The sequence below is a fragment of the Vanellus vanellus genome (genome assembly GCF_965231255.1).
Source record: "Vanellus vanellus genome assembly, chromosome: 9".
In the NCBI taxonomy this organism is placed as follows: Eukaryota; Metazoa; Chordata; class Aves; order Charadriiformes; family Charadriidae; genus Vanellus; species Vanellus vanellus.
Window position 1 is genome coordinate 19,700,832 of NC_138914.1, and position 23,355 is coordinate 19,724,186.

Here is a 23,355-nt window from a genome sequence, read left to right on the forward strand (position 1 = left end):
CATGCGCTGACAGCCCAGCCGGCCACCGTAACACCGATCCGGAGGGACCTGGCGTCACACGGCCGCGCCGGAGGAGGCGGGCTCTCACTGAGTGACAGCGCGTTCCACCAATCCAGCGGCGGTGCGGAGCAGGCGGGCCCTAGCGCGGACGGACAGCCCACCTGGCCCAATCACAGTCCTCGCCCCGGCCTGCCCATCTCGGCGGCGGTGGCGGCCGTTCCCCCACCGGCCGCCATGGCCCTGACGGCCGAGACTGAGTCCCGGCTGTACCGCTCGCTGCGTGCCGCCGCCGGCGCTGCCGCCCACCTCGTGGCGCTGGGCTTCCCCACCGCCGTGGCCGTGCTGGCGCGGCCTGGATCCAGTGAGTGCCGGGGCCGGGCCGGGACTGGGCCGGGGCTGGGGGGTGGCGGGCAGGGCCGGGCTGGGCCTCTCCTCAGCTCACCTCACCTCAGCGCCTGCCCTTCCCTTGCAGGCCTCTTCTCCTGGCACCCGCTGCTCATGGCCCTCGCGGTAAGTCCCGCCGCCCCGGTTACCGGCCACCTCCCCGTGCTGCCCTCCCCTGCCCCGGGCACCTCCCTCGGGAAGAGGAAGGGGCTCTGCTGGCGGGGAGCGCCCGGCGCAGAGGATAAGGCCCCTTTGCTTTCCGTGGGTGGCGGGAGGCTGAGCCCCGGGAGAGGCAGACCCACTGCCGGTTCTGCCCGCGGTGCCAATCCCACCTGCCCTCTGTCTCCCAGTTCTCGTTCCTGATGACGGAAGCCCTGCTGATATTCTCCCCGGAGACCTCGCTGCTCCGCTCCTTCTCCCGCAAAGTCAAAGTGCGGGTGCACTGGGCCCTCCAGCTGCTCGCCCTCCTCTGTGCCCTCCTGGGGCTGGGTGTCATCACCTACAACAAGCACCTGAACGGCAAGGCCCACTTCGTCACCTGGCACGGCCTGACGGGGCTGCTGACCGTGCTGTACACCAGCGGGCAGTGCGTGGGAGGGGTGCTCCTGCTCTACCCCAAGCTGATGAAGAACTGGACGCTGGCCAAGCTCAAGCTGTACCACGCAACCTCGGGGCTGGTGGGCTATCTGCTGGGCTGTGCCAGCCTGATGCTGGGCATGTGCTCCCTGTGGTTCACCACCTCGGTGACCAGTGTCTCCTGGTACCTTGCCATGCTGTGTCCCCTTCTCACCAGCCTGGTTATCATGAACCAGGTGAGCAACGCTTACCTGTACCGCAAACGGAGCCAACACTGAGGGCTCGGTGTGGATCTGAACTTCCCCTGCACGAGCCAGCGAGGCTGGGGCTTGTCTCCGCAGGTCCCCGTGGTGGTCCCCTGCTCGCACAGGGTCTCCTCAGAACTAGATTTCTGTCTACTCGTCTCTTGTTAGTCCTGGATTGTCTGTAATGTCTCATCCCTGGGGAGCAGCTACAATGTGTGTGACACTGAGCGGGCAGGAGCTGCCCATCTCATGCCTGCCTTAGTGGGGACATTTCCCAGCACAGGTAACGCTGCTGGTCCGCGCAGCAGCTTGGTGCTCGTTTCTGGGAACTGAAGGGTTCGCTCAGGATTCCTGCTCCTTTTCCCTTCCCTTACCACCCAGGGCTGCTTTGGAGCAGGCAGGACAGGAGCTGTCGTGTTCCTGGTGAGGAGGGAAGGGAGTCCCTGCTCACCTGGCAGGCTGCAGCGGGCACTGCACTGCTTCTCCTGCTGCAAAGGCAGCTTGGCCAGTAAAAGCGCAGGGCATGCAGCCCCAGGAGGGCTGAAGTGCGGTGGCAGCACCCAAAGTGTCTGTCCCCATGGTGCAGCCCTGTACAGGGTCCTAGGGGCTCTCTGGGACCAGTGCAGACAGCCCTGCCTGACAGCTGTGGATCTGGGCACCCATTACCACGCACAAATCCTTCCCACGGGCTGGGACAGTGAAGCTTCAGCCTGGTGGGAGGTGGGGGTCATTTTACAGAGCAAATTACCAAGCTGAGATGCAAACTGGCAGCCTGCAAAGGCGTTTTGTTCTTCTGAGGGACACAGGGACCAGTGCAAGCATGGCAGGAGCAGGGCACAGCATGAGCCCTCGAGCCAGCCTGTGAAACGGCCCTCGGGAAGGCAGAAAGCAACCTCCTTGCGTCTCGCCTCGCCAGCACAACAGGCTTCCTTCCAGCCTGTCCACTATCAGGGCAGCCAGGTGCTGCAAGGCTCCATCGGCCATAGTGGCTCCTCCTTGGCATGTATCCTGCTCTCGGCAGGGCCGGAGAGCTGGACGCAGTCCCTGGGCTGGGAAATTCCTCTGTATCCAGAGCTTTTATTCAATAAAGATTTCAGGCAGCTACAGCACGAAAAGCCCTGTTTACTGCCTGGGGAGGGGCTTCTGGGGTGCAGGCAGATATTCCCTGCTGGTTGCAAAGGGTCTCTCCCAACCTGCTGGGAGCACTCTGGAAAAAATTCCCTCCCCAGGCTCCCATGCATGAGCCCCAGTGGGCTGCTCTGTGCCCACCCCCAACCCTGCCCGCACCCTGCTGCGGGAGCCGACTCTTTCAAAGAACTCTTTATTGATAACGAAACGTCTGTTTTTCCCAGTTGACAAAACCTTCTCGTGTGGTCCTTTAAAAAAAGTAATCACGACACCACCAAACCATGTCCCGGGCTGGGGACTGCCTGGGGATCAGGAGCTGCGAGGAGGTTGTCACAGGAGTATCCTCTCCATCCAGAAAAAAAAAAAAAAAGCTCACCAACACAGAGGGAGGGAAAGAGAAGGGGGAGCCCGTATTCTACCTGCAGGAAAGAAAACCTGCTGCTGGAGGAAGCAGTGAGAACCCCGCCATAAAAATTAATTCCAGCTTCTAGTGTAATCTGACAAACGGATTAGCCAGGGAGCGGCCGAGGGCACCAGCTCCTTGCAGGGCTGCCTTTGGGGGTAGGGGAGGGAGGAGGAGAGAACCTCCCACGCGAAAGCCCAGAGCTGGCGGTGCCAGACCATCACCAAGAGGGGCTGGGCAACCCCCTCCTGTCCCCCCACCTGGCAAACCTCTCACTGGTCACAGCGAGCTCCTGATGGCGCAGGGGGGAGGTTTCCCACGAGAAAGGGATTCAGAAAAGAAACCCGCCAGCCTTCCTGTTCCCTCAGTTAGGGACAAAACTACCTTCAGAAAGGAGAAAATAAGTGTTGAGTGCTCTGTCCAACTGCTGGCAGAGAAGTGAGGAAGCGCCGCTGACTTTGCTCTTGTGTGGGGAGGGGGCAGGCTGGCTGTGCACGGGGCACTCCTGAGGCTCGATCAGCCCCATGTCACCCTCCCAGAGCAGCCCCTGCTGCCGGCACCAATGTCCACGGCCCTCCCTACACCGAGGGGAGCGGCTCGAGGAGCCCTCGTCCTTCATCCTGGGTGCCTGGTGCTGGCCGTGAGCGGCAACGAAGCATTGGAATGAGGTAGCCCCCTTGCCTCTGCCGCAGGAGAAGTCCCTGCTCCCCGCTGAGCGTCCTGGCTGCACGGGGGGGACACGAGGGGGGTTAGCAGCTCTCCAGTGGAGATGGGGCGGGGAAGGGGGGCGGTGTGTCGGCCGGTCACAGCTGGGATGGGGCATCCTGGAAGGTGATGAGGCTGGACTCCTGGCTGGCGCCCTTCGCAGCCGTGCCGGGGTCGGGCAGCAGTGGGCTGTCAGCCTTCGCCGCCGCCGCCTCCTCCTCGTCGTCCTCCATGCTAGGCCAGGCTGACTGGTCTTCCACGCGCTTCAGCCGCTCGTTCAGCGCCTTCAGGGCCAGCTGCCTGCAGGGCAAGGGCAGATATGTGGGTTAACCCTGGCTCTGACAGGCAGGGCAGGGGTTAATGGCTCTGCCCCACAGGGCGCTGCACAAGCCCATCCCTGGCTTTTTCTCGGCAGGAGAGGGTGGATTCAGCAGCGCTAGAGATGACCTGGAGTGCCTGGGACTGCCCCACAGAAACCCACTCAACACTCCCAGACAACCTATGCAGAGTTTTCGTGCCACATGGTGTGCTCAGAGGCTGTCAGACGGCACACCGGCAGCTCCAGGAACGGGAAGAAAGGCATAAAACAGGGCAGGGGAAACTGGAGCGCCAACGCCTCATCCAAACCATCCTGCCGGGGCTCGGGAAGGCCAAGGCTGGGTGTGCAGGAGGGCTGGGGCATGGGGCTGACTCAGCGCCTTCCCGGGTGCCACGATGACGAGTGCACGGCTGCCACCAACGGGGGGATGGCACTTCCCCAGGCAGCTGCCGTCCCCTTTCTACAGGGACCCTTGATCCCAAACCCTGCCTGCCCCTTCCCCAGGGTCTCCCTGCTCCTCCCCTGCATTTCCACTGCTGCTCTGCATTTGGAAGAGCGGGACAATGTCCCACCAGCCCCCTGAAATGGTCCCCACCACCTCAGCAGCAAGGAAGGCAGCCCCCAACAGACCCCCCCCGGTTCATGCTGCACCCAAATCTCCCCATTCCTCCTTGTTTTGATTTTAAACCTAAACCTTGCTGCCCATAAACATGATCCCCATGGAAGTGGGGCGAGTGGTACCTTCTCCTCTCGGCATCCTGGGGGTCCGTTCCTGGCAGGCTGATGGTGATGGACGACGGGGCGCCCACATCGTAGCGTTTGACTGTCTTGCGGCAGACCTTCACCTTCACCAGGATGCTGTGCACCAGGTTGGCCACCAGACCCACCACAGGCTGCAGGATCTCGGGGAAGAAAGTGGCGAAGGCAAAGTGGTCGGACATGTCTCCACGGCCTCTACTGTGCCGCTGGTAGAAACGGAGATAGACCCAACTGGAGAGGAGCCCAAAGCCATATGAGGCCAGTACATTGCTCTCGATGAGGGTGGCGAGCCGCAGCAGAGCCAGGAGAAGGAGCAGAAGCATGGGGACAGCCTTCATTCTGACCTGGGGCACCTTCAGGACGGTGCTGTCCCCCATCGTCTGCTTGAGGGCCACCAGGACTCCCCCGAGGAAGCCCAGCCCGCCGTGGATGCGAATGGCGAACAGGTAGGCGAGGTGGAAGGAGGCCACGTAGGTGAGGAAGTAGGCGAGGGCCCCCAGGAGCCCCACCGAGATGTTCACCACCGCGAAGAAGACCAGCAGCTCCAGGGCTCCCCAGAGCGGCTCCAGCAGCCGGCCGGCCACCCCCAGCGTGGCCAGGCTGGCCGCCAGGCCCCAGGCCCTCTCCTCCACCAGCCCCTGCGTCAGCAGCGTCCAGACCCAGAAGTTGGGGGGCAGGAGGTAGCCGGGGGTCACCCCCAGCCCGTAGGCCGTGTCCAAGCCGAAGGAGAGCAGGTAGAGGAGGAGGACGGCGGCGCTCAGCGACTTCACCACCACGCTGGTGCCGGCCAGCGCCGCCAGGAAGTGCTGCCGGGCCACCGGCAGGTACCGCCGCATCTTCGGCCCCCGCCGGCGGGACGGGGCTGCCCCGCGGGGGCTACAGCACCCGGCCTCCCCCCCGCCGGGACCCGACCAGCCCCCGACCAGGCCCAGGCCCCTCCCGCCGCCGCCGCAGGCCAGGCCGCGCTCGGCCCCGCTGCTGGGCCAGGCCGGGCGCGGACAAACAGCGGCTCTGCGCACGCGCAGGGCTGGGCGGGGACGGGGCGGGGTCAGCCCTTCGGGGCGGGGCCGGGGCCCCGCCGCGAGGTACGCTGGGACATGTAGTCCGGGCGCGTCGGGCGAGTACAGACATGGGGGGCTGTGGGGAGAGTCCCGGGGGGACACGGACACGGGGGGGCGTGGGGGAGAAGCACAGGGGAACACAGGCGTAGGGAAGGGATGGGGGAACACAGCTATGGGGGCATGAGGGGGACAGTCATGGGGGCGTGGACACGGGGGGGACACGGACACGGGTGGACCAGGCATGGGAGGGCGCTTGGGGACATGGACCCCACAGGACACGGGGACATGGATGTGAGGGGCACACACACAAGAGAACACAGGCACGGAGAGTGTGTATGTATGGCATCGGGGACATGGACACAGGGACGTGGGGATGTGAGGAAGGGGGGGGAACAATCCCGAGGGAACACAGGGAGGTGGGGGAGCCCCGGGGAGGGGGGGGCGGCTGAGCCTCTGCTGCCCCACGGCCCCTCCTCTGCAGCGTGTGGGTGTCTGGGAACCCGCAGCTCTGCCTGCGCCCCTGCCTGCACCCCTGCCTCTACTCCTGCCCGCGCCCCTACCTCTATCTCTGCCTGAACCCCTGCCTGCATCCCTGCCTGTATCCCTGCCCATCAGCCTCACAGCAGAGGTGTAGGCAGGCGTGAAGGCAGCGCCCGGCTGGCAGGAGCACCCCAATGTCCTGCCTGTGCTCCTCCACCCACCCCACCCCACCCCACCCCCCCGCGGTACCGTGTCCCCCCGGCCCGGCCCACGTACCCGCACCCGCGCAATGACGCAGCCACTGCCTGTGAAGTGAAAATATGAACATTATTTAATAACTGAGTCTCTGTAATAAACCATTTGAAAATATTTTACAAGGAGTCACACGCACAATATCTTACAAATTGTCTTTTTGTTGGTTTTTGAAGTTTTCCAACTCTTCTGTACAAAAAAAAAAATTAAAACCCAAAGAAATTAAAAATAAATTAAAGAAAAACAATTAAAACCCCAATGCCTTTGAATAAGCAGAGAGAAGCTTTCAGGTGGGGACGGGGCAGGAGGCGACCCCGGCGGGACGGGGGGGCCCGGGGCCGCGCCACCTCTTCGTCTCATTGGTTTTTAACTTAAAATAGACTATATATGTATATATTTATAGGTATGTATAGTGGTGGTTTTCTGGCAGAGCACCTAACTAGACTACAGAAGTACACACACTCCCGGTAACACAGAGCCATCTGTTCAAACACGGTTCCCAGAGACAGTAACCAAACACACACTGAAAAAGCTACAAGCAGAATGACCATTAATTAACCCCAGCACTAATTAGCGCCTGGCACCCTCCCCAGCACACCCCCTCTCCCCCCAGGGTGGCCGTGACGAGGGGCGCCCCCCGTCCCCCCCCCGGCCCTGGTTGATGGGGTGGCTCTGAGTGGGGTGCCCGTGGGGGGGTGAGGGTCCCCGGGGCTGCCCACCGGGGCAGGGAGGGGGCACAGGTGATGGGTACGGCACCCCCTGCACTGTAGCACCCCCGGGGTGTCACTGCACCCTGTGCTGGCCCCCCCCAGCCCCGCGGCACCTCTCCCAGCTGGGGCGGTGGGATGCAGCGGGGTGCAGTGGGGTGCTGGGGCTGAGCAGTTCGCCTCCTCGGCACCCAGCAAGGCTGGGGGGGGACACCCCCCCCCCACCCGAGTGCCTCGTTGTAAGCCCCAGCACCTCGGGGCACCCCGCTGCAGGGGCACCTCCTGCCCCCCCCTCCAATGCTGGGTGCCCCCAGTGGGACCCCAGCAGCACCCGGGGAGCAGGTCCCCCTGCCGCAGCCGGCCAGCAGCCCCCACACCGGCACCCTGAGGGTGCCTGGCACATCCCTTCTGGGGACATGCAGCACATCCCGCCGAGGGGCACATGGTACACCCCATTTGGGGACACGTAGCACGTCCCCCTCGGGGACAGGCGGCACGTCCCGCTGGCCGAGGCGGTTTCTTTGGCAGGGCTGCCGGGGCGAGGGCGGCCGGGGGGAGCGGGCAGGTTTTCACAGTGATCTGCAGAACGGAAAAGAAACAAAATACACTTCCCCCCCCCGTCCTTTTCACCCCAATATCTGTGCCCAAGAACGCAGGAGAGCGGCTGAGCCCAGAGCAGGGACCAGGGCTCCCTCCCGCCCCGGCACAGGTGACGGCCGGTGCCCCCCACCTCTGCCCCTGCCCACACCCAGCCCCGAGCCCGCAGGGATGCTGGAGCTGCCGTCCACCCCACACGCCTGGGGGGGCTGGTACCCGCTCAAACAAATAATACTGACCCACACAGTCAAGTCAAGTCAAGTCCTTTTTTTCTTTTTTTTTTTTTCTTTCTCCTTTTCCCCCCCCTTTGTTTTTTTGTGGTTTTTTTTTTTTTTTTTTTTTTCCCCATGTGTCCTCATTGCTGACAATAAACACCGCTGGTCTCCAGGCGAAAATGTCGGAAACTCAATGTAGAAAGATCTGGTTTAAAATTTTCAGGCTAAAAAAATAGGCGAGGTGGACTGGGGGGGGGAAGTCGCGGGCAGAGGGTGCCGGCGCCACTTTCCGAGTCCGAGTGGCTGAGAGGGCACGACGCCGGGGCACCGACCCGGTCCCCGCTCTGCTGGGGAGCCCCCGCCCGCACCCCGACTCTTCTTTGGCTGCGGCATCGCGGGGGTCCCCGAGGCGGCGGAGGGGACATCGCTCCCGCTCCACCGGGCCGGGGAGGAGGATGGAGATGGAGCTTGAAAGAAAAGAGAGCTGGGGGGTGGCTGGGGGGGCTAAAGGCAGGCGGCCGGGGGCAGCGGGTGCCGGCTGGCGCTGGAGTAAAGGAGCAGCAGCTGCAGGGAGAGCAGGACCCCCAGGGAGGGGGCGAAGGAAGCCCCTCGGCCGCAGTCTGAGGTATCTTCCTGGGGTGGGGGCAAAGGGAGAGGGGCTGTGGGGCACCTCCTGCAGTGCCTCCACACCCCGGGGGCACCCGCCACCCCCCCCTGCAGCCCTGCTGCACCTCCTGCCCCAGGACCCCCGTGGCACAGCCCCCCACGGGACACCCCAGGGCGCTGCTCTCCCTGGGACCCCCATGGCTCCGCTCCCCCTCCAGGAGGGCACCCCATGGCATCTCTCTCCTAGGGACCCCCCCATGGCTCTGATCTCCCCAGGGGGCACCCCATGTCTTCCCCCTCCTCCCCGGGTCCTCCCAGGGCTCCAAACCCCCAGGGAGGTCCCCCCACAGGACTGCACCCCAAGGATCCCCCCATGGCTCTGTTCCCCTCAGGGGGACACCCCATGGCTCTGCTCCCTCATGGGGGGGAGGCACTCACCCCTCCACTACCCCCAGGGGAGAACCCCTCAGCTCTGCTCCCCTGGGGATCCCCTATGGCTCCATTCCCCCCCCTCAGGGGGAACCCACTGCCCCAATGCCCCCCGGGGGGGGCCCACAGCTCTGCTCCCCTGGGGACACCCCCATGGCTCTGTTCCCCAACCCAGTGGGCACCCACTGCCCCCATCCCTTCCCAGGGCCTCCCCCCCCCCCCCCCAGCTCTGCTCCCCCCTGCACCCCACGTACTGTTGCATTGTAGTCGAAGCAGATGTGGGGGCCTTTCCGGTAGCGGGGCCTGTCCACCAGCTCACACTGGTTGGGGTCCCTCGGGGGGGCTTTGCAGGTCAAGGAAACCACCGGGGGACAGGGCGGCAGGGGCCTGTGGGACACCCCATGGCCACCCCCAGCCCCTCTGGCCACAGGCTGGCTCCCTCCACCCTGCTGGTCCCCACAGCTCCCGGCCCCCCTGCCCTACCCCGCAGACCCTGCCTGGCCCCCCACTCCTCTGCCACCACATCCCTGGGGGACACAGCCGGGCCACCAAAGGATACCTCTTACCTCTGCCTGCAGCAGCTTGACAGACTCACACTGGCTGCAGAGGGGCTTGTCGGCCACCACGAAGAGCAGGTTGGTGTTGGCCAGCCTCTGCGCATGGAAGAGCCTGGGGGTGCGACGGCAGTGAGGACACCAGTTACCCTGTGCCCCAATCCCCCCCTGGCCCCTGGTGCCAGCCCTGCTGAGCCAGCAGGGTGTCCAGGTCCCCAGCCTCACCCCCGTCCTTGTCCCTGTCCCCAGCCTCATCCCAGTCCCCAACCTCATCCCCGTCCCCATCCCAGTGCTCAACCTCAACCCCAACTCCAACTGCATCCCCATCTCCACCCCACTCCCTGTCCCCATGCCAAGGGGCTACCCAAGGAACTGGCATCGATGGGCTTTCACAGGGCTTGGTCCCACTTGGAGGAGCCCTGGGGGCATCATCATCACCCCACTGCCCATGGGCACGCTACCGTTGCTCTCTGTCCCCTCCATACAGGTACCACAGCCCTCCTGAGCACTGCACGACATCTCCCATCGCCCCCACACAGGTGGCTGCATGGGGGTCCAGGCAAAAGCAGTCCACCTGGGTGGTGGGACAGTGGGGACAGACCCACCTGGAGCAGTTGCCGCAGTCGATGATGGCGTTGTAGGTAGCGTTGACGGTGCTGAAGTAGTACTGCGTCTGCTTCATGATGCAGCTCGTCTCCCTGGCCTCCATGCTGTCCCCCGCCACCTCCTCTGCGCCGGCACAGCGCCATGGGCCAGGGGCCACAGACCCCCCGCCATGCACCCCCACCACATCCCCTGCCCGCCCCCAGCCCGGGGCTCCCCAGGGACTCACCCGTCTGGAACCAGCTGCTATAGGTGAGGCCGTACAGGAACTGTTGGAAGAGGGACCTGGGGAAGGACAGCATGGCCACGTCAGCTGTCCCAGTCCCGGGGACACGCCAGTGTCAGCCCCTGACGGAAACAGCCCCCGGGGAGGAGATGTGGTGGGACTCACCAGGCTGCGGCCGAGGTCCACCAGGCGAGGTTCAGGAGATCGGCCACGGTGGGCTGTGGACAAAGAGGGGGACGGTGAGCTAGTGGATCCCTGTGCAAGGCACTGGGGACACCCCCACGGGTGCCTGAGCTCTGGGATCACCTGGAAGCCACCATCCCTTGTGGGTGCTCACCACAAAGACGCCACGGGGCGCAGCACCCGTGTTGCTCTGGGCCTCGGGAGCACAGACGGACTGGAAGTCGTAGGACTCCTTGCGGGCGTAGAAGGAGTTGTTGTATAAGGCAGACATCAGGTTGGCATCCACCTCGCTGAAGAACTTGCCCACCTGGGATGGGGACACCGAGTCTGCACCCAAGCAACACCTCACCACGGGGACTTGAGTGGGGCTGTGTCATGCCACCCGTGACACAAGCTTAGAGGTCTCAGCTCCCTGCTGGTATCCCATGTCCAGGAGAGCTGCCACGCGGGCACTGCTCACCTGGTACCAGTGGTCCTCCTGGTTGGAAAGCACCAGGAAGCCCCCATCGTCGATGAGTACGCAGATGAGGTCCTGGGGAAGGAGGATAGTGTCACCTACCCCCGGTAGTGTCCAGGACAAGGCAAGACAGGCAGGGCAGGGGGGTGATGGGCAGTCAGGCAGGGGGGCCAGCCGGGTGTCCCCAAGCCTGGGGGCTGCTCAGGAGCATCTTGGTGGCAGGAGCACCTGCATTGGGTGCAGGGAGCGGGAACCACCACCCACCCCGTGGGGTTTAAGAGTCCCCTGTCCAAGGTCCAGGGGGGAACACCTGGGTCTTCATCCCTGTGACAGGGGGTGGGAGCTGGATGAGCTCTGGGAGCAGCAGGGGGACAGGGGACAGCAAGAGCAAGGCGGGAAGGGGATGGAGAGCCGTTCCAGCCATCCCCTGCCCACCACCCACCTTGTTGTTGGCCTCGCAGTCCATCTCACAGCTGGTCGAGGGGTCACACTGTTAACCGAAACCGGGGCAGAGGGACAGGTTATCAGGACCGTCCTCCGTCCCCTGAGCTGTCATCCTGGCCAGGAGGGGACACGTGGGGTGGTGTCCCCAGGGTCGCCCCGAGCAGGGTGATGGGCAGAGCTGTGCTGGAGGTACAAGCCCAGCAGGACCACAGGAACTGTGTCCCAGCAGTGCTCCCCAGCCACATCCCCAGCGAGCAGAGCTCTCTCCCTGTCCCTGTCCCTGTCCCTGTCCCTGTCCCTGTCCCCATCCCCATCCCCATGCTGTGCCAGCGCTGTGAGAGCCCCAGGGGACGTACCCGGCGGGCGCCCAGCTGGTCGCGGTCCGTCCGGTTGCTTGCCAGCACTTTGAACTTCTCAGCCCAGGCCTCCAGGTCCAGCTTCACCCCCACCACTGGGACAGCAGGGAGACAGGGTGAGCCCCCGGTGCAGGGCAGAGGGACGACAGGGACCCCCTGAGCCTGGTGGTGGAGGAACCAGCCCCCTTGCCTACCTGCCGGCTTCAGTGTCTTGCCCCCGATGCTGAGCTCCACGGCTGTGCTCACCAGGATCCCGATGGTGTTGTTCTCCAGGTCCAGCCCCCGGTAGCCAGCTGTGGAGGGCAGGGGTGGCATAAGGGACATGTGGGGCCAGTGGCAGCCTGTGCCACCCCCTGCTGTTCCCAGCCAGTACCCACCATCCCGGTAGGGCGGCTTGAAGATGTAGCCCTTGTTGTCCAAGCTCCTCCGGTAGAAGCTGGCGTTGAAGGGCTCTGGTTCCTCCTCCCAGTCGTCTGCAGCCCTGGGGGGTAGCAGCCAGGGCCGTGGCTGTCACTCAGCTCCAGGGCCATAACTGTCACTCAGCTCCAGTCCCACCAGAGATGGCCCCGTGGGACCAGACGTGTCACCACAATGGGGCCTGGCACGTGTGCACCCCCCGATAACTCACTTGTTAGGGAAGACGCGGGTGATGCCCCCATCAGTGGCTGCGAAGACAGCCAGGAGGCTGTACCTGCAAGGAGAGGGGCAGGCACGCCAGCTGTCAGCGGGGTTTGGCTTTGCCCCTGTCCCCATAGCCCATCTCATCCCCCTGATCCCCACTCCGTCCCCGGCCAGCGCTGCCCATCCCCAGCCACCTCGCCCCCACCTACGTGTTGAGGTCCTGGTCCTTCCAGACCCGCTCCACCAGCTGCTGCGTGATGCCCGTGTCCAGGATCAGGTTGTGCAGGAGGAAGTTGTCGCCTTGGGAGGGAGATGGAGAGGAGGGAAAGGAGGAGGTGAGGGCTGGCCCCATGGTGGCCACCCATGCCCCCCCCTCCCCCTCCCCCATCCTGGCACTGGCACCGGCACCGGCTCTGCAGTGGCTCCCAGGACCCCAACCCCAGCACGGTTCACCCCCTGCCCCACCATCTCCCCCCATGCTCCTGTCCCCTGAACCCCCCCTGCCAGCCACCCTCCCAAGCCATCCCCAGCTACTCACACTGCTTGGAGTCTGGGGTCACCTTTTCCATGAGGGCAATAAAGTTTTCCAGGAACTCGGTGTTGTTATCCGACAAGTCGAGGTCTTTGCAATACTCTCTGGGGTTTGGGGGACAAGGTTTGTCGTTCGCGAGGATGGAAAAGGCAAGGTCAGTTCTCCCCCGGGGACGGCGGGGCAGGCGCTGGCCATGCTGCCAGCACCTTGGCTTGCTGAGGGACACGACGGTGGTGACGTGCCACCGCTCCCATAAGTGTCACCCCGCCGGGGCAGCCGGCTGTGGGCATCTCTGCAGACTGCCTGGCACCCAGCCCTCTGCAGCCCACAGTGCCACTGGCTCAGCCGTCACACCGGCCACCGGGTCTGTCACTGTCACGGGCACCGAGGTGCCGTCACCTCTCTCAGGGCCAGGTTTGATGGATCCCAGTTTGCCCAGAGCGGTACAACCCTAAGCCTGGCTTTCCCCATACTGGTGGGGCTACTGGTGGGACTGGGCACCTCTGCCACCGTACTTACCTGCTGGGCCAGGCGGGCGCCACTGTGCCCACCCTGCCCTGTCCCTGCGGCACCCCGGGCAGTGGGGGCTCCGCTGCGGGTGCGAGCGGGGGTCTGCCTCGGGAGCCCCCACGGCTGTGCCGGCGGCACCACGCAGGTGCTCGGCAGCCATATGTGCACCCTTTGCGTAGCTAGTTAGGTGCTGGGTGAGGCCCGGCCGGCAGAGCTGGGCACTCACCTGGGGGCACCGCTGGCCCCAAGCCCCTCCTCGGATGGGCACCGCGGGGGATGTCGTGTCCCCGCTTTGGTCTGAGGCCACCCTGAGTACAGGGACACAGTGTCCCCCGCTGCTGGGGACAGCCACGACCCCGTCAGTCACCGCAAGGCTCTAGCCCGATGGCACGGGGCTAGATGGCACCCACCCTGGGGTGCCGAGAGCCTCCCAGCCTCGGCAGTGGGGCTGCAGGCAGTGCCAGGGGGCTCAGGGCTCCCCTTGCTCACATCCCCTCTGCCGAGCTCCTGACTCTGCCAAAAACCTCGTTAAGAGGACAGATGCCGGAGCAGGGGGTGGCAGGGAGTGTGCCCACGGGGCAGCTGAAAAAGCTGGGGCCCCCCGGCCGTCCCGTCCCAGCCCCCCCCGCCCCCTGCTCAGGGGGAGCAGCCACCTAAATATCTACACCGACACGCACAGATACAGGTACTCACACACCCACGGGGGACGGGGGATATACGGTTTCTGAAAATTTCCAGTGGCCCGCGGGCATGGCAGATCATACAGTCGCCCTGGGTGCCGGCCCCCCTCCCTGGGCACGCGGGTCCTCCCCGCCGCCCGCTGGCACCGGCCTGGCACCCACCGCAGGGGAGGGTGCTCGGAGCCACTTTTTGGGGGGGCACCGAAGGACTCGCCTCGATTTTCAAACCCCCCCTCTTCTCTCCGGCTGCACCGGCTGTGGAACTCCACGCTGGACACTGGCCCCCATCCCTGTAGCCTGCGCAGGGCAGTTGGGGGGCAGACCCACTCCTTGGGCCTTGGACTTGTCCATCACCCCCTCATCTATTCCCTTAGCACATTTACGGGCCAATTTTTTAATAACAGGGTTTTTCTGCTTCTCATTAATCCTCTGACTCTCATGTTTCCTGGACCTCACCCCCACTGTCCCATGCATTGCCCAGAGACCAAGTCTGTCCCCACCCCCGTCCCCCCTCCCCCGAAAAGCCAGGGCTGCACAATAACTGCATTTTGGGCTGGTTTACCCAGAATTAGTGTAAGTGAGCGACGGCTGCGGCAGGCAGGGAGGGTGGGGGGTACCCGCAGGTGGCGCAGGTGGCTGCGCTGCAGCCTCAACCCGCTGCAGTCCCCAACAACTGCAATGATAACGCATCTCCTAATGGGGCGTTTAGCTGTTACGGTGACATATAAGCACACAGGTGATTAGCTGGTGATGTTAATTGGGGCTGGTTAGAGGTTGCACTGCCGTGGCGGGAAGGGCAGGGTGCCGGCAGAGCCGCAGGGCTCCCCGAACAGCCCACCGAGGGACAGCCCTTTGTCCCCGCTAGGTGACAAGACTGGGCGGCAAGACCCAGAGGAGGGGTCACGTCTGTCTGTCCGGGGGCCACTACACTGTCCTCACGTCCCTGTTTGCAGCCTGTAGCCGGCAGCCTCCCCAAACACCTGGGGCACCCCAAATTTGAGTTGAAACCTACTCTTCCTTCTCCTTACTCCCCCCCTGCCCCGCGACCAGCGCGACTGTATGATGCCACCGCCGGCCTCTCGCTCGGCGGGGGGATTTTCAGAAACTATACCTATATATGCACGCGCAGAGGTCGGGCCACAACCGGGTGCATATATACCGTGCTGGATGCAACCGGGTGGCAGAGCGGGGCCGGGGTCCCGGCGGCAGCCCCCCCTTGGCCGAGCGGGCACACGACACACACAGCGACAGGGGACGGGGACGGGGGACGGGGTGGGGGGGACAAGGCACGATGAGGCGAGGATGGGAGGCGATGGGGTGGGGGGGTTCGGCAGCGGGGCCGGGGTGGATGCACACCTCGGCAAGCGCACACGCAAAGCTACCTGGGAGCAATGAACACATGTCCCTCCGACTCAAAGCTGTTGGGCAGCAGGTATTCAAAATCTGCAACAGAAAGGGAAGGTTATCCGGCGGGGAGGGGGGACGGGGGACGCCGGGGGGCCAGGAGGGAGAGAGACGGACAGAGAGAGAGGGGAGGGAACGTGGGAAAAAAAAAAAAAAAGAAAGGTTTTGCTGCTCTTGGTAACAAGAGAGGAAAGGAAAAGGCCGTTCTGCTGTCGCTGGCACCGCACGGGAAGGAAAGTTATAGCCAAATCGGGAGAGGTTTGCCCATCTCGGCTCGAATTTGCTCGGTCGCGGGCTGAAGGCGGGCGGTTGCGTACACGCGGCCGGCGGCATGTACGCAGGGACACACAGAGACATACACACATATATATATGTGCGCACATGTATATATATGCATGTTTGGGAGGGCACGGGGGCGTCTCTCTCTCGGGGTGGTGGTGGGTGGCGGGGGGGGTGGTGGGCGAGGGCAGGGAACCACATGCTGCGCTCCTGGCCGGAGGAGGATCACCAAAACACTTGGTTGTCGGGAGGAAAAACCACAAAAAAAAAAAAACAACCAAAAAAACAAAACAAAAAAAAGGAGTTTTCAGGCATCAACATGGCCAAACGGGACACCTTGCCGAGGACAGTCCAACCAGAGGCCGCCCGCCCAGCAAAGTGCCGTGCAATGCGCTGCCGGGCGCTGGTGGCCCCCCTCCCTCCCCGGGGCAGTTGGGACCCCAACGGGGATGGGGGCCCACGCTCGCCCGCCAGCCCGGCACCTCGCTCTGCGTCAAGGGGGGGCGGTCACAGCCCCCCGGCAAGGTTTGGGGTGCCTCTCGGGGACCCCAGCAGCAGATGTGGGGTTCAGCCGGGTTAGGGGGTGCATGCGGGGGTGCTATGGGGCCACCGGCCCCCCGTGGTGGGCACCGCCACCCCCTCGCCCTCCCGCCGGCCCCCGGTGCATTGCAGGGCACAGCCAGAGGTTGGACTGTTGCTCTCCGAGGGCTGTAGGCAGGGGCTGGGTACAAGCCGATGAGAGGAAGAGGAGGAGGAGGAGGAAGAGGAGAGGAGTACAAAACACTCGTAGTTGGTCCATCAGCATTGCCATCGCAGGGGCGCCGGGAGGAGGCAACTCAAAGCTGATAGAACAGGGCTGAGGGTGACACTTCCACCTCCCCGCTGTCCTGCCCGCCTGGCCCCCATCCCTCCTTGTCCCCCTCTGCGCTGCCGTGCCCCCCCGCGGCTGTCCCCCTGCCCATGCCGGGGAGCGGGTGCTGCCGGCGGGTGCCGTGTGCGGGGTGCCGTGCGGGGTGCGTGCGGGAGGGAGCGTGGCGGCAGGTCCCCCGGGGACCATGCGTACCGGGGCGTCCCCTGGCCCTCCGTGGGGCTGTGTGGGAGCTGTGGGTCTGGCCCCACAGGGCCCCCCCTCCTGCTTCAGCGAGCAGCCAGGCATCGCGGGGACGTGGGCCAAATCCTGCCCTGGGTTGCATGGACGATGTCCCGCTCTGCTGCAGGGGGGTTACCGGCCCCGGCACCCCCCCGCCTGCCTCGGTGGGACTTTGGGCTGCTCCCGGGGGGCACGGACAACATGGGGATGCTGTGGCTGCCATGGGCTTCATGCCATGCTGGGCCCCAGGGCAGGCCACCAAGCAGCAGTGGGGGCAGGCAGCGCAGCACCCCGGGGCTCGGCCACCCCACGTCCCCACGTGGCCAGGCTGGCCGTCCCCCATGCAGCGGGGTCACATCGCCCCAGGGTGGTCCCATCCCCACCTCTGCCGAGGGCTTCTGCTTGGGGGGGCTTCCCCAGAAGAGCCTGTCCCAGAGAGCGACGGCGGGGGAGGACTGAGTCCCCCACCCGTTCTCCGTCCCCGTCAACTTGGGGCGCCCACCCCGCAGCCCCCCGCTCCCTGCACAGCCCTATCCCTTTCAGGTTGAGTTGTCTTGGGGGGGGGAGGGAGGAAGCAGAGGAGCAGAGGGGGGAGAAGGAGCTGGAGGAGGGCGAGCAGGGGGGAGAGGAGCAAGAAGAGGGAAGGGGTGGTGGGGGGAGGAAGAGCAGGGTATCAAACTAGCTACGAAAAACCTCGTGGATCGAAAACGGCAGTTTCATACAAGATCGGCTCTTGAACGATATCGAACCGGGTTTGGGAGCGATGCACGGGGAGGGAGTGGGGGGATTGTCGTGACAAAGCTCTCATGGACAGAACAAGACATGTTGCTTTCAAATAAAGGGGGAACTGGAGGAGAGGAGGAGGAGGGAGGAAGGGCGAGTCGGTGGCGGTTTGCAGGTTCGGCGTGGCAAACGGGCAGGGAGATGGGCAAGCAGGGGGGCTGGGGGGGGACTGGACACGGGGCGGGGGACGGGGTGGTGAAGGTGAGTGGTCTGAGACTGAAAATACTTGCCCTTCATTTTGATGTTTGGTACTGTGTGAATCCACCATAGAGAGAAAGCAAGAAAAACAACAAACAAAAAAACAACAAACAAAAAAAAAGGGGGTTGGGTGGAAAGGGGGAAGGGGGGCACAAACAATATTTTATTCAATCGCCGTTTGAATAAAAATATTGTGTATCATAATCATACCAAAAAGGAAACCTCTTGCAAAAAACGACATGAAAAAAAGAAAAAGAAAGAAAAACCCACTAACGAAAGGAAAACAAAAGGCCACGGTGAAATAAGAATTAAAAAAAAAATGCAAAGATATAACTAGAGAAATATATATATATATATATTCAATACTCCAAAGGAAAATGAGAGTCAGTAGCAAACAGTTGCAACAGTCTTGATATCGAAATGTCCTCACTGAGTTAGGGGGCATGCATGGCACGGTGGGCAGAGCCGGGGAGGACTGGGGGGGTCCCCCCTCCCAGGGATGGGGACAGCCTGGCCTCGTCCCCACAGGGACGCGGGGCTCCTGGCGATGGATGGAGGGGGCGACAGGGGCCGGATCTGGAGTGGGCCTGGGGTCGAGTTGCCGGAGTGGCAGAGGGGGAGAAACGGGGGGAACCGGAGGGGAGAGGGGAAGGGTCCGGTTCTCTCACGGAGGAGAGGGTCCCCGGGAGCAGCGGGGACCTGTGGTGGGAAAAAGGCTCGGGGGTCGGAGGGGGAGAGAAAGAGAGAGAAAGGGGGGAGGGGGCCAGGCTAACACACATGTACACAGACTAATTCCAAACGAAAAGTGAAACCAACTGAAACTGAACTCATAAAAAGAAGAATAAATGGCTTAAACCGAAACCAAAGAATCGTAATAAACCAAAGGAAATCAAAGAGATCCATGCAAACTTTCCCAGGCTCGCAAATTAACTGCCTGCTACAGCACCATCCCTCGTCCCCAGGAGGCGAAGAGGCAGCGGCACAGCCCCTGCCTGCACCGGGCAGCGCCTGCCTGCAGCCTGGGGCTGGGGTTTTGGGGTGCAAAGTGTTAAGGACCAAACCCTGGCACCCCGGGGCACCCCAGGCAGGCAGCTCCTTTCCCTCTGTGCCTTCACCTCTACTCACACCTCCTAATTTTTCTTTTTACTTTTGTTTTTTTGGCCTCTCATAGTGATCCCTATCTCTCTGCAAGTTTCTGCTTCGTGTTTCTCCCCCTGACAGTCGCGGGCTGGTGTGGGGGCGAGCGGGAGTGCGAGAGGGCGGCGGGCAAAGCCGGGGGCTACTTACACTTCACTTGCAGGATCTGGTCACTGAGGTTGGCCTGGATGTAGTAGGTGCTGTAAGGAGGCAGAACCAGCCCCAGGCTGCGGAGGGGGAGAGCAGACAGGTGGTGTAAGGCTTCACACCTACCCAGAGCCCTTTGCCAGCCCCCAGCCCCTGCCTGGCACCCCCTGGCAGCACCCATCCCTGGCCCATGGCATGCAGCAGTCACGCTGGCCTCCGGCACACCCTGCCATGTTCTTCTCTCCAGGGACTGCACCCAGCGCCCTCCTGGTGGCACCCAGGGTTGTGCACAAAGCACCCAGGGTCACCCTGGAGCACCCATGGCCATCATCAGAGCACTTAGGGTCATCCTGGAGCACCCAGGCCACCCTGGTGGCATCCAGGGTCATCCCCAGCACACCTACTGCCATCCTGGGGCACTCAGGTTCATCCCCAGAGCACCCAGGATCATCCTGGCTTGTGCAGGACCATCCTGGCGGCACCTGCGGTCATTCCCAGTGCACCTAGGGCCATTCTCGGAGCACCCAGGGTCATCCTGGTGGCACCCAGCGCCATCCCAGGGGCACCCCCCAAGCACAGGAGGTGGCAACCCTGTCCAGCCAAGGCTGAGATGGGCAGGAGGTGCCTGCCTGGAAACCAAGGGAGATGCACGTGGAAGAGGGACATGATATCCCTGTAAAGGAGGAAAGAGGAAAGAGACACAGCCCTCAAAAGAAGGGACAAAAACTTCCCAGCGAGAAGAGACCAAAGACAACCATTACACAGGCACCAGCTACTGGTGAGCCAGGAAGGAGAGGGATCCACCAGCCAGGGGTCTGGCACGCAGGGTGGAGGATGGGGGTGAGAAAAGAGGTGGCAGGAGGTGGTGCCAGGGCTGCTGAACCCATGGGACACGCTGCCAGAGGGAGCCGGGCTCCTTGGTGCCAGCTCCAGCGGCTGGTGGCCTCCCGTGATGCTGTTTGTGCCAGGTACTGCCAAGGATAAGGGAGCACCAGTGGGTGAGGGCCACATTCCTGACTCTCACTGGATGTCATACATCCACCTGAGCCACTAGGACCTCGACTTGTACCCCAAGCCACCCCTCCACCTTGTCCTGTATGTGCCTGGCAGCACAGACTGGGCACCCCAGCAAGCATGGCAGAGGTGGTGGCACCCCAAAGAGCATGACAGAGGTGGTGGCACTCCAGCATAGAGGGCAGAGGTGGTAGTACCCCAAACCACAGGTGGCAAGAGAAAGGTGGTGGCTTTTTTCTGTTCCATGCTGGTGCCACCCTGTGCTGACAGTGTCCCAGGGAATCCTGGGGAAGATCCCTGCTGTGGTGCGGAGTCACGGGACTGCAGGGCTGCCAGCAGCACCTTTCACCCTACAGATCAACCCACAGCCCTGGCCACAGCTGTGTCACCCCATGTCATTGTCCCCTCCTTGAAAGCACTGTTTGGCTCTGGAGGGGTGCCACCGTGGGGGACAGCACCGGGGCTGCGTGGGGGACACCTGGCAGCTCTAGGAGGTGGCTGTGACCCTTGATGGCCTCACAGCATGAAGGCAGCATGAGTTGGACAGCACAGACATGACGATGCTAGGGTATTTTTTTTTTTTTTTACACATCTGCTGGTGCAAACTGGTGCAAACTGGGCAATAAACGCAGTCCTCTCCCTCCTCAGCCACTGCCTTTGCTGCAGGCTGGGTGCACTTCACCATCACCCACTTGGGAGCAGGCAGAGACCCGTGGGAGCCCTTGACTGTGCATGCAGGTGGCAGCAGGGGTGTCCCTTGTCCGGCACCTCGCACGCCAGCCCTGCGGTGACTGTCTTGAGCCCTGGGGACAGTGGCCCAGCGCCGCAGTGCTGAATACTGGCAGGCAGCGCTTTTGGGAGTGCCCTTGAGCATCACTGGCTGTGTGCGTGCAATGATCCCATGGCACGTTTGCAACCCTGCAGCCCACGGGACACGTTTCTGGTGGCCTCAGGGACCTCCCAAGCTGCAGGCACGAGGCCAAAGCCCTGTGCTGGTGTAGGTCCGGCTGATAATGGGGTGCGCCGGCAGCGCCGCTCACCTGTAGTTGGTGCTTTTGATGGGGGCCCACGTGTAGGTCCTGAACACCTCGTCGATGTATTGCTGTGGGTCAGAGGGAGCCAGTCAGGCCTCTGTAGCACAGGGACCCTGCCAGTGCGGTGGCATGGGACACCCCAGCTCCGAGCCCGGTGCCTGACATGGCCCCTCACTCTCCGTCATTGGGGCTGGGTGCTCAGCACAGTGGTAGTTTTGGCCGTGACCCCCTCCCCCTGCAGCCTTACCTCGTCCAGGGACTTGATGAGGGTCTTGATGAACCTCTGCCCATCGTTCCCGTCAATCATGCTTCTCCGGATCTGGGGGACATGGAGGAGGCAACTGAGGGCCACGGAGCCTGGCCACCTGCCCGCGGGCACCCAGCCCAGTGGGGTGGCAATGGGGACCCGCAGGGTGCAGGGGTGGGGGGTGTCTCATCATGCTGGCACCCAGGGGACAGCGACCCAGCTCCCGTCCTCGCTGTGGCCCCACGGGAGCTGAGCTGAGGCCCTTCGGACGAGGTGCTCCCCAGTGCAGGCTGGAGGGGCTGAGTGCCCTTTGCAACTGCAGACTGGGGGGGTCCAGCCTGTACCCCAAGAGCTGCGCCCAGATCTGCCCACCTCCTCCTTGTTCTCGTCCTCCAGCTCAGCATCCAGGAAGTCCAGCGTCACCGGCTCGCGGAAATTGATGATCTGCAGGCAGAAAGGGAGAGCCGGGGAAGGGCTCAGGGCTACCGCAGCCACTGCTGAGTCCAGACAAACTCATCATATTTCCCACAATTAGCTCCTAATGACCCTGGGAAGCTGTATGTCCCACAGGGCCCAGCTAAACCCTGTTGCCGCCCCCCCCGACGGGCCCCTCCTCACCTGGGGCTGCAGGTTGGGGTGCAGCAGGACGTAGCCATTCAGGTCGATGGCGAAGACGTAACCATTTGCCCCCAGCTGTGGGAGGACAGAAGGAAGGATAAGGCTGGCCAGGCGGCTCTGCGGCATGCCGTGCTGTGCCGGTGTGATCACCCGCACGCCTGTGGGCAGAGCTTGCCCCGCTCCACCCCCGGGGCTCAGCCCTTTCTATCCATCTATTTCTATTCTCAGGCCAACAGCATCTTTCACCCCGGCTCTGGATTTTGCCCACTGCCCCTTTTCCCAGGCTGGTAAGGTTTATTCCTCGCTGACTCTGCAAGGGTTTCGGCTTTGCTCTGGGTCCCAGAGCATCATCCAGCTCTGATCCCTGCCCGCCTGCCTACCCCGGTCCCTGCCTGCAATCATGGCTTCTGCTGCCTGCTACCGCCAGCGCTGCGGGAGGTGCTATGGGGTGCTGGGGGGTGCAGCCTGGGGCTCCCTGCAGCGGGCTCCCACGCTGGGCTCGGGGAGTGCAGGGCAGGGACGGAGGGGAAGGGGCCCCCACGCACGTTGTATCGTGGCGTCAGCCTCTTGATGTCGTTGAGAGCCACGTCGATCCCCATCACGCCCAGGATGAGCTGGTTCTAGAAGGAAGTGCATGGAAAGAGGCAGCTGGGAGCAGGGCTGTCACCTGCCACCACCAGCGCAGGGACAGGGAAACAGGGAGATGGACCTCCTCGCCCTCTGGGGACGTGTGGGTCAGATCTGGGCACCACAGGGGCACAGGGTGGTCCCCCAGCAGCCCTCTATAGGATGCTGCACCCCTCAGGGACCCCAGCTGTCCCCATTGAACCGTGAGAGCCAGCCAAAGCCATTTTGGGTCCTGGAGACAGCAGCCACCCCGGTCTCATGCCAGGGAGGGGGTGCAGAGCAGGCAACACCCCAGGGGTGCCGATGCCCCCACCCCACAGCCACGTGTCCAGCATCAGGGCACCCTCCCCACCATGCCACGGCCCCACCCCAGGGGTCCCGGTGCAGCCGGGGTGGTGGCAGCCACAGCCTCCTACCTTCCTGTCACTGCTGTCCTCTGTCAGGTTGAACACTGGCAACGTGCCCGTCACCACCAGGCCCAGCCCCTGCACAAGCACAGAAGGGTGTCCCATGGCCCCTCGCTGGCCCCAGAGCTGGGGTTGGGCAGCAGAGTGGGGTTACCCCCCTGGCAAGGGAGATGGGGGCATGTGCAGTGTGGGACCCTGGGGCTGGTGTCCCCATCTGCATCCCGGGGCTGTGTGGGACCCTGGGGCTGGTGTCCCCATCTGCATCCCGGGGCTGTGCGGGACCCTGGGGCTGGTGTCCCCACCTGCATCCCGGGGCTGTGCGGGACCCCTGGGGCTGG

The 23,355-nt window shown here is 63.5% G+C and overlaps 3 protein-coding genes across 3 annotated transcripts in view; 1 reads left to right on the top strand and 2 right to left on the bottom strand.

Moving 5' to 3' along the window:
- Positions 1-228: 228 nt before the first annotated feature.
- On the top strand, positions 229-1,238 carry CYB561D2 (cytochrome b561 family member D2; the record flags this gene model as incomplete). The annotated part of the gene is made up of 3 exons (XM_082487889.1): positions 229-361; positions 473-510; positions 735-1,238. Exons 1-3 carry the CDS (start codon positions 235-237, stop codon positions 1,236-1,238), a joined length of 669 nt encoding a protein of 222 aa, XP_082344015.1. The 5' UTR covers positions 229-234.
- A 1,272-nt stretch (positions 1,239-2,510) lies between these two features.
- Positions 2,511-5,437, bottom strand: TMEM115 (transmembrane protein 115). The gene is made up of 2 exons (XM_082487954.1): positions 4,502-5,437; positions 2,511-3,741 (listed from the first exon to the last, which is right to left on the bottom strand). The coding sequence occupies exons 1-2, from the start codon at positions 5,353-5,355 to the stop codon at positions 3,540-3,542; spliced, it is 1,056 nt and encodes a 351-aa protein (XP_082344080.1). The 5' UTR covers positions 5,356-5,437; the 3' UTR covers positions 2,511-3,539.
- A 1,983-nt stretch (positions 5,438-7,420) lies between these two features.
- Positions 7,421-23,355, bottom strand: part of CACNA2D2 (calcium voltage-gated channel auxiliary subunit alpha2delta 2) — a gene marked incomplete at its 5' end in the record, with an annotated part of 200,805 nt that continues 184,870 nt past the window's right edge. The window contains 23 exons of the mRNA XM_082487826.1: positions 7,421-8,464; positions 9,121-9,209; positions 9,426-9,535; positions 10,026-10,149; positions 10,253-10,308; positions 10,415-10,467; positions 10,587-10,739; positions 10,893-10,964; positions 11,332-11,379; positions 11,690-11,784; positions 11,884-11,982; positions 12,067-12,170; positions 12,318-12,380; positions 12,520-12,610; positions 12,849-12,946; positions 15,415-15,475; positions 19,074-19,150; positions 21,125-21,186; positions 21,366-21,437; positions 21,738-21,809; positions 21,984-22,058; positions 22,529-22,603; positions 23,027-23,095. Of these exons, the coding sequence (XP_082343952.1) occupies positions 8,336-8,464; positions 9,121-9,209; positions 9,426-9,535; positions 10,026-10,149; positions 10,253-10,308; positions 10,415-10,467; positions 10,587-10,739; positions 10,893-10,964; positions 11,332-11,379; positions 11,690-11,784; positions 11,884-11,982; positions 12,067-12,170; positions 12,318-12,380; positions 12,520-12,610; positions 12,849-12,946; positions 15,415-15,475; positions 19,074-19,150; positions 21,125-21,186; positions 21,366-21,437; positions 21,738-21,809; positions 21,984-22,058; positions 22,529-22,603; positions 23,027-23,095 (1,947 nt within the window). The 3' untranslated portion in view covers positions 7,421-8,335. The remainder of the gene's footprint in view (positions 8,465-9,120; positions 9,210-9,425; positions 9,536-10,025; positions 10,150-10,252; positions 10,309-10,414; positions 10,468-10,586; positions 10,740-10,892; positions 10,965-11,331; positions 11,380-11,689; positions 11,785-11,883; positions 11,983-12,066; positions 12,171-12,317; positions 12,381-12,519; positions 12,611-12,848; positions 12,947-15,414; positions 15,476-19,073; positions 19,151-21,124; positions 21,187-21,365; positions 21,438-21,737; positions 21,810-21,983; positions 22,059-22,528; positions 22,604-23,026; positions 23,096-23,355) is intronic.

Bases quoted from the DNA above. Each gene is read 5' to 3' on its own strand.
- TMEM115 (XM_082487954.1), bottom strand. From the start codon at position 5,355: ATGCGGCGGTACCTGCCGGTGGCCCGGCAGCACTTCCTGGCGGCGCTG. The intron at 3,742-4,501 runs GTACCACTCGCC...CTTGCCCTGCAG, and splicing joins CAGGATGCCGAGAGGAGAAG to GCAGCTGGCCCTGAAGGCGC.